This window comes from Populus nigra, chromosome 18 (assembly GCF_951802175.1).
Source record: "Populus nigra chromosome 18, ddPopNigr1.1, whole genome shotgun sequence".
Lineage (NCBI taxonomy): Eukaryota > Viridiplantae > Streptophyta > Magnoliopsida > Malpighiales > Salicaceae > Populus > Populus nigra.
The window spans coordinates 13,423,114-13,432,405 of record NC_084869.1 but is presented as its reverse complement, the minus strand read 5'-3'; the positions used below and the strand labels follow the sequence as shown (position 1 = coordinate 13,432,405).

At 36.7% G+C, this 9,292-nt stretch overlaps 2 protein-coding genes across 3 annotated transcripts; one reads left to right on the top strand and one right to left on the bottom strand.

Moving 5' to 3' along the window:
* Positions 1-2,303: 2,303 nt before the first annotated feature.
* Positions 2,304-4,673, bottom strand: LOC133678555 (L-idonate 5-dehydrogenase). Of its 2 annotated transcripts, XM_062100903.1 has the most exons (6): positions 4,217-4,673; positions 4,007-4,074; positions 3,366-3,602; positions 2,974-3,264; positions 2,717-2,904; positions 2,304-2,639 (listed from the first exon to the last, which is right to left on the bottom strand). In XM_062100903.1, the coding sequence occupies exons 1-6, from the start codon at positions 4,347-4,349 to the stop codon at positions 2,447-2,449; spliced, it is 1,110 nt and encodes a 369-aa protein (XP_061956887.1). In that variant the 5' UTR covers positions 4,350-4,673; the 3' UTR covers positions 2,304-2,446. The 2 variants fall into 2 exon arrangements, with proteins under 2 accessions (XP_061956887.1, XP_061956888.1); XM_062100904.1 differs by lacking the exon at positions 4,217-4,673 and having other exon boundaries at positions 3,366-3,655; positions 4,007-4,065.
* A 251-nt stretch (positions 4,674-4,924) lies between these two features.
* LOC133678556 (sorbitol dehydrogenase) lies at positions 4,925-8,056 on the top strand. Its single transcript, XM_062100905.1, has 6 exons — positions 4,925-5,217; positions 5,407-5,474; positions 5,836-6,072; positions 6,568-6,858; positions 7,174-7,361; positions 7,588-8,056. The coding sequence occupies exons 1-6, from the start codon at positions 5,100-5,102 to the stop codon at positions 7,778-7,780; spliced, it is 1,095 nt and encodes a 364-aa protein (XP_061956889.1). The 5' UTR covers positions 4,925-5,099; the 3' UTR covers positions 7,781-8,056.
* The last annotated feature ends 1,236 nt before the right edge of the window (positions 8,057-9,292 follow it).

The following is a 9,292-nucleotide window of genomic DNA, read 5'->3' as shown; positions in this document are numbered from 1 at the left end:
TTAATATGTAATATGTATTGTTGTGAAACTTTTATATATATATATATATATTATTTTAGTTTATATTAAGTGTTGAAACTAATAATATTATAATAACTCTAGTTACAAAACCAAGATTAGCTTTGATAGGTTGATCTGGAACTGGATCGACTCAGAGCCTAAACTAGTCCGAGTTTAAAAAAAATTAAAAGAATTGACTCAACATAATTCAATTAAAAACTCAAATCAATCTGAGATAAAACATGGATAAAAAATCCGTTGACTATTTTGAAAGAAGTTTTTGATCAAAATAAGATTTTACAACTATCATAATAATCATTCTTATCTATACATTGGCTTGGGTCAACTCATGTCGATCCTCTTGACCCGTGACTGGGGGTTTGTCCCGGTCGACCCCCGAATCAGGTTTTAAACTATGATAATAACCATTTTTATTCTTACGCTAACTCGGGACAACCCGATCTGTGACCTAGGCCTCGACCAGTGGCCCGGGCTTTTTCTAGGATTGACCTCCTAAGTTGAGTTTTAAAATTACGATAATAATTATATTTATCCTTACATGTCTTAGTTGAAATTGAAAGTTTTTTAAAATGATATTTAAAGAATAAAAATAATAAATATTATCTCTAGATACATGTTCCTTCTATATTTCTTGTTTTGAAAATACAAAAAATCATTCTAAAATTGTTCTAGAAATATATTTATTTTTATGTCTATATCTTTGTTTCTTCAACCAAATATATTTTTATCTTTATTATCTTTATTTTTTTTATCTCACGATAATAATCAAATTATATCTAAAAATGTGTTTAATATTATCATAACTTTTAGGATTGCGGTTTGAAAAGGCATGATTAAAAAAAAAAATTATAACTTTTCTCAGATTCAAGTTTTTAACAGAATTTGGGATGAAAAATATGTTTAAGCAATGAAACCAAGCAACTTTTAAAATTATAATTAGCCTAAAACATCTCCAACCTCACCATACCACATTGTCAAACCGAGTCTGATATTTGAAGAAAGAATGCAATACGAGAGCATGAATACGATTAATGCAAGAATTCAAGGCATCCAAGGAGAAATTAATGAGTTTGAGCTTTCATAAGTCAATCTTGGATGCATGTGCAGAGGATTTTTCTATTCTAAAAGTCGAGAAATTATTCAAGTTTCTTGACATTTGTCCTTCGCTGATCTTCAGTTTTTGCATGTCTTTGTCTTCGGGGTGTTTTTGTTTGAGTTTTAATGTATTTTTTTATTAAAATTTGAAATTGTTTTTTAACTCTAAATTAATTTTTTTATATTTTTAAATTGTTTTGATATGTTATATTAAAAATAAATTTTAAAAAATAAAAATAAAAATATTATTTTAATATATTTTCAAATAAAAAATATTTTAAAAAACAATTTCTGGCAGAATCTCGAACACCCCTGTAAACGTTTCAGTAACAAAACCTCCATTAACAAGTTTCTCGACGGCCAAGTCACAGTGATTCAATTTGCACCCATTGTACAAGATATTCCTGAAGGAAAAAGTTTTCAAAGCTTTTGCACTCACTTTAAATCTGTAGAGATTGCAATTATACCTGTCTCCGTAAAGGTCTACCTCTATTTATCCGAATGGAGCTGGATATAAAGCTCGTTCTTCCTTCACGAGGTGGAGGTGAAAGAAGATAAAAATACCTGACTTTTTCGAATACGAAGGAGGATAACTCCTTCTCTAACATGATGCATCTCCGTACCGTACCCAAATATATATATATATATATATATATATATATAGACACACACTAAAGGCGGAGAGGAGCGTCCTCTATCTCCATGGACCTCTATTGTCATCTCCTCTATAATGCATGCCATTAGCAAGTCCTCCTCATCATCAAAAGTACACCTGTTGCTGTCATTTTTGCTCTGAAGTATCCTCAGAGACTCTGCAATGCATCCATTGAATTGCTCATTTAAAAATACAAACCCAGTTATCTTCTCTTCAGATTGTGATTCAACAGGAGCTTGATTTTCGAAATTCTGTGAATGCTGTTGAAGCTGCTTCCTCATCAAATGGAGCAAGTCTTGCAGATACTGCTAACTCCAAGCAGGAGTTATCACCCCCTGCAGTCTGTAAGGAAGTGTCCTTCCCTAAAGTGCACATTCATGGCAGACTCGATTACAGTCTCTGATTAACAGCTGTCATCTAAGAGTGACTAATCTACAATTTTATGTGGCGACCCCCATGTTCTTCCTTTCCACACATGATCTTCTTGTGGCTCATCAGGAATTATCAATCAAGACAACCTAAAGAGGAAAAAAAGAGCAAATTTTCCAGTGCCTTATTTATTAGCTTACACATACTTAGATTAGCTTTCTGCAAATGGATAAAAAATCCAATAGAGAAAGCTTAGCATATGTGCTTTCTTACTGGCTATACAAATGGATACCTTAGCTATAATCCTTACAGGTTAAACATGACCTTAATGGCATTGCCACCACCAGCACTAGTCTCAAAGGCTTGTTCTACCTCCTCTTGTGAGAACCTAAATCTGTGAGTTATCAAAGGCTTAACATCAATCTTGCCGGTTTTCAAGAATTCAATACAGAGTGGCCATGTGTTCCTGTACCGGAATATGCCAATAACATCCACCTCCCTACAACAAAAACACCCTCCTATCATCAGGACATACAAATGTAATGTCTTGTTCCTTGGCAATAAGAGATTGCTTACCTTGCAGCTGATGGGGTAAGAGGGACAGTCATCTCAGTCAGGGCCAAACCAATAAGGCAAACTTTACCACCTGATTGAGTGGCATTCAGGGCTGTAGTCATGGTTTTGTTGTATCCAACACAATCAAAGCTCACATCAATTCCTGAACCCATAGCATTTTGTATCTTTATTACCTCTTCATCTACATCCTGTAAAATCACTTGCGCATTAGACCATAACACAATTTCTCAAATTCCTGACTGTTCAGCATTTATAACCTGAATATTTGTTGAGACATGAATGATCTCATCTGCACCAAGATTCTTTGCAATGGATAAACGGCAATCATCAACGTCAACAATCACCACTCTAGGGGCGCCAAATGCACGAGAAGCAAGCAAAGTGATGAGGCCTATTGGTCCTGCTCCCATGATCAATACATTTGTCTCAGGACCAATTTGTGCACGGCGACAGGCATGGACACCAACACTGAGGGGCTCACACATAGCTCCTTCCTCCAGGCTCACATTGTCTGGTAGTTTGAAACAAAGATTCGCAGGATGCACTACCTGGTATCATAAAACAAAATTCAAGTTTCTTATCACCAGTAGTGCCTCAAGACAACAATGACATGTGTTGCAAAAAACTCCTTCCACAACAATTTGATCACCTTGTTAGCTAGAGAGCCATTGGTTGGTGGAGAACCAAAGAACTTCATCTCTGGACATAAATTGTAGCGACCTTCTTTGCAAAGATTGCATCTTCGGCAACTGATTCCAGGTTCCAATGCTACTCGATCACCAACAGCTAGAGACTTCACTTCACTCCCAACTTCTTCTATGATCCCAGCACATTCATGTCCTATAACCATTGGCTTCTTGACAACAAAGCTTGCACATCTCATTGTCTTGTGATCATGAAAACAGTATTCACGTATAACATTTAGGACATGATCAGCAGCTAACGAGAGCCAATACAGCAGGATTACATTGTTAGAAAGGCAAGAACTAAGGACAGACCTAATATCAGTCCCCCAACTATATATAGTTTACCAATTGAGTCTCTCAACTACCAATTTTATCAATTACTGTTAAATCAATTAGAAAATGATCTGGCAGATCATAGCCACTGGTTTTGGAAACAGGATGTACTCTGCACTATTTTGTGTTTAAAGATATTGCTAGATTCCATGATTAAAAAAAAAAAAAAAAAAGAGGAGGGACTCAATTGATAGCATTAGTAGTCAGGGATTCTATCAAAAAATTATATATTGTTGGGGTACTGATATGAGGTTTAAGACTGGATTTTCACCTTGAAGTGATGAACATCACTTCCACATATACCAAGTGCTTTGATCCTTACTTTAACATCAAGAGGACCTATAAAATTTCATCATTAGATATATTAAACATTCAGTTTCCTTAACAATTTCTAATAGAAGATTGAAATTAAGTTAAATGAGAAGCAATTATAATGTTTTTGACTCAGAATTTTATGATCTAAAAGGAGACTAGACCTTACCAAGAGGAGGAAGATGGTAAGGCTGAATCTTTAGGGTTTTGATCCCAAGAAGCCAAGCAGCCTTGTTCTCTACTTCTTGTTCTTCTTGTTTGCATGCCATAACATCAGCACCACCACCACCTCCATGTGCCATCTCTCACTTTCTTTCTGTTCTTCACTGTTTTTTATCAAATGGGATTCTTAATTGTATCCTCTTCCTTGAGAAGAAGATCGAAAATGGCATCCTTTTGTATAGAAGAGAATCTTATCTAATCCAAAAACCTCCACTTTTATTTTGTACTAGTAAGCTAGTGTTGCTTCCTACCAGCCCTGTATTGTTCACTGTCTTTTACTGAAAAGTCCATTCTTTATTTGACTGAGAAATGCTAATGACCTACCAGTCCTTCTCTGCTCCATTGGCTTTGGCTTTTACTGAAAGTGATCGATCTTTAACTTTTGTTTGGAACCTGTAACTTCATGTGGCAATGGCACCAAAGTCTCAAGTGGCAAATGAAAGAAAGCAAACTTGATGTTGAAAATGCATTAGGTTCCTTGCATAGTTAAATAGAATATGAATATATATATATATATATATATATATATATAATCAGGATAAAATCAATAGCCGAGAATAATGGAATGGATATGGACAATGAGATATGGATGCCAAAGGTGATAGGAAAATAAATAAGCAGAATATGACCGACAGAATCAATTAAGGTGCTTGTTGTCCAACCCTTATCTCTCCTAGTCATCACATATTTTCTTTTCTTTTTTTCCTTTCCTTATATTTACATCTTTCATGGCCTTGTGAATACAGAATCCTAGTGCTTGTTGATCTCACACTCTAAAGCTTTTGACTTACAGTCTGTTTGTGTCGGCGTTCAAAGAGGATATAGCAAACATGGGCAAAGGAGGGATGTCACATGGGGAAACCAAAGATGGAGAAGAGGAGAACATGGCCGCTTGGCTTCTTGGTGTCAATACTCTCAAGATTCAGCCTTTCAAGCTCCCTTGTCTTGGTACTTATCCAATCTCTCTCTTTCTGCATCATCTTGCAGTACCAAGTATTAACCAATATTCTTGTTCATGATGTTGTCTGAATATGATATTGTTTATTGACAAATCTATATATATAAATTTCTATTGAGTGCCCTTTACTTAATTTGATTTACTGTGTGATTGGTCTGTTTGTTTTCTGTCATTTTTAGGACCCCATGATGTTAGAGTAAGAATGAAAGCTGTTGGTATCTGTGGAAGTGATGTTCACTATCTTAAGGTATGGCTCAACTTCTCATCAATTGCCTAAGCTATCCATGCCACTGATTATTGTGATTTGTGTTCTGTATATTATCTACTCATTGGCTAATTCAGTCGACTCTTGATGGGTAGCTGGGATTATGGAAAAAATGAACCAAAAATCAGTATTTGAGGCATTCATGCATATAGTCGAATTCGTAAAGTCTAGGTTCTGTATTCAAGTAATAATAACGGTGCACATTAATAAGTTAGTTCGTTGTTTTCGTGCAAGCAGACGGGGAATTAATGAGTTTAGTCCGAAATTGTTTATACCAATTACTGGGGTTTCTCCCTTTTGATGTTGGTGTCTGACAAGTATATTATTCGGTCATTCTTTTCAGACCATGAAGTGTGCACATTTTGTAGTGAAAGAGCCAATGGTCATTGGGCATGAGTGTGCTGGGATCATAGAGGAGGTTGGAAGTGAGATTAAGAGTCTTGTGCCTGGAGACCGTGTGGCATTGGAACCTGGGATTAGTTGCTGGCGATGCAACCTTTGCAAAGAGGGTCGATACAATCTATGCCCTGATATGAAGTTCTTTGCAACTCCACCGGTTCACGGGTCTCTTGCCAATCAGGTAACGAATATGCTGCATTTCACACTTTAAGTCTGTGTGATCCTGTGATAAGAACTATGGTAGTGTAATAATGCATAATTTTTATGGCCTTGCTTGCACAAGGGATCTTTTTATGCTTAAAGCATCGATGTACTTGGCCATTTTTAATTTTCTAGTTGGAGTAGTTCTATGAACATGTAATGGAAATATATACCATCATGTTACCAGATGGACATCCATGTCTGGAGGTTGATGTAACATTCATGTAGTTTAATTTGTACCGTTTTGAAAATTGAATAATTCATAAGTCTCGTACATCGAGCCTCTTGGAAAGTTTTTGTAACCTGTCATTTCCATAGTAATGCTTCAATGATAGGTTTGAAATACTCCTGTTGCCAATGGTTGAGTCTCTGGAATTGCATATTTTTGACATTGTTTGAAGAAATGAATGAGGTGCAGATGGATTTACCGAGGAAATAGGGATAGCATTGACGATTCTTTCATTCTTGTCAACAGGTGGTGCATCCTGCAGACCTATGTTTTAAACTGCCAGATAATGTCAGCTTGGAGGAAGGGGCAATGTGTGAGCCTTTAAGTGTTGGAGTTCATGCTTGCCGTCGAGCTAATATTGGTCCAGAAACAAATGTGTTGGTCATGGGAGCTGGACCCATAGGACTTGTTACACTGCTAGCAGCTCGTGCTTTTGGAGCACCCAGAATTGTCATTGTGGATGTGGACGACTACCGTTTATCTGTCGCCAAGGATCTTGGTGCTGATGAAATTGTTAAAGTTTCAACAAGTCTTCAGGTTTCTTATACATATATTTCAATTTTTTCTCATTACACAGTAGAATCTTAACCCCATTCACATATTATTATGAATTATGAAAAGTTTGTCTCTTGTTAGCATGGAAAGAACTATAGAATAACCCAACAGCCTAAAATCTTCATGAATCGATTCAGATGGTAAATGGATTGGTAATTCGATAACAGATGTATCCAGCCTGGGGTTGTTTCTGCTTTAAAGACAACCTGAAACAACCCAAATCAAAGTTGTACCCTTTTCATTTCCATTTTATTCTCGAACTACCAAAAGCATTCTCTTCTGATCAAACTTTTACAGGATGTAGATCAAGAAGTGGTATTGATACATCAAGCTATGGGGACTGGAGTGGATGTCACCTTTGATTGTGCAGGCTTTAACAAAACCATGTCAACAGCCCTGAGTGCCACTAGGCCAGGAGGAAAAGTTTGCCTTGTAGGGATGGGTCACAATGAGATGACTGTCCCTCTAACTCCAGCTGCTGCAAGGTAATTGATAGTATTTCTTTTTCTTCTAGTCTTTCGGTTAAGGTTATGGACATGGAAATTGTTAAATGGTGGATAAATGAAAGCTCTTGGTGCAAAAAAGGAAAGCAAGATAAGAATATCTCACTAAGAATTTACAAATGAAAGTGTCAATACTATAGGGGTGCCTCATATATCAGTGTTTACATTTATTGAGAATTTCATGTGCTTTTGCTCTTTGCTATTTCAGGGAGGTTGATGTCATCGGTATCTTCCGCTACAAGAACACATGGCCACTATGCATTGAGTTTTTGAGTAGTGGTAAAATCGACGTAAAACCCCTGATAACTCACAGGTTTGGATTCTCCCAGAAGGAGGTTGAGGAAGCTTTTGAGACCAGTGCTAGCGGCAGTACTGCCATCAAGGTCATGTTTAACCTGTAAAATCAGCTGAGAACTTATCCTTTGAGAATACTAAAAAAAATATAAAGAAGGAAGAGAGCGATGGGAAAATATGCAAAAAGAATCTTGTAAGGGGCTTATATAATCAGTAAACTTGCTCTTCTAAATAATGATGTGATGCCATCAGTACATTTGTTCTTATTTCTTGTAATGTCTGTATGGTACTTTTATAAGGTTTTACATGCAGCTGTAAATTATGAGAATTTCTCTGACGAGAGGAGAGACGATTGAAATTGTCGATGATGTTTTTCATTATCATCTAGGGCGACTACTCTCTGCATTCCCAATCTTTTCGCTTGCTGTTTCATTTGATTTGTTTCTGGAGGAATGTCCTGTATAGCAGCAAATTTCTCCTTTTCCTTCCTTATCTTTTAGCTGTGGTGTAACTGCTACGGAAACAAGAACCATGGCAGGAGTTGCACGACTGTGGCGGTGCACGGCTAAGTACTCCAGGCTGTTGTATTCGAGTACTAGTACAAAAGTACAAAACTAATTATATTTGAAGAAAAATCTTAGCCGTGCCCATCAGGGTAAGCATCCCTGTCACCATTCAGCAATTGGTGTTTGGTGATCATCATAAGATCAAGATATTTTACTTAAAGATAGCTTCTTGGTTGATGTTTCAAAGCAAAACAGAAGCTTCCAATATTAATAGTAAAAAATAAAAAAGGAGATCAGAATTGCAAGTTGGGAATGTGAATGATCGTTTTTGGCTTGATTTGAGGAATACAGAATTGCAAGTTGGGAATGTGAATGATCGTTTTTGGCTTGATTTGAGGAATACAGAATGGGTACAGCAATGCCAAGACCAGTAACAGCAGTCGTGAATCATTTAAGCAACTATAAAGCAGCGTCTGTTCATATTGAAATATTGATGAGGATGCTGCTTCATTTTTAACAACAATGCATGCTCTCTAGAACTTATAAAAAGAAACTGCGGCAGGAAAACTTCATTGCGTTCTAAATTCTAATGTGTTATTTTTAATAACGTGCAAATGACCGGTCTTAGAGTCAAGAAATTTCTCCTGTCACCGATTGTTTGAGTCTGATCAGCATGGTAAGCCTTTCTTGCCTGATAGAGGATTCCTCTCCATCTATTTAGTCAATAATCATTTCTTTTCGCAGATCAGTCCTGGATCGCCACAAAACCCAAGATAACTCGCTGGTTTGGATTCTCCCATAAGGAAGTCGAAGACCCCTTGAAACCAGTGTTTACAGTGGTTTAATCTGTCCAGATTTGTTACAGGCTGAGAAAACTGTTTGAACGCTACGGAAACAGAGAACAAGTAATTCATTGAAAGTTCATCAATGAGTGCTCCTGCCCTTAATTTTCCACTTCAATTTACAATCCACCCCGCTGCAAAGAAGCAAGAAAGAATACACAAGGGACTCGCATGCTCCTGTCAGCTTTCATCACATCTCATACATAGGAATCACCTTTTGAATAATATTATGCTTGCTAATTAGCTCCACCAAATACCAACCTTTGACCAT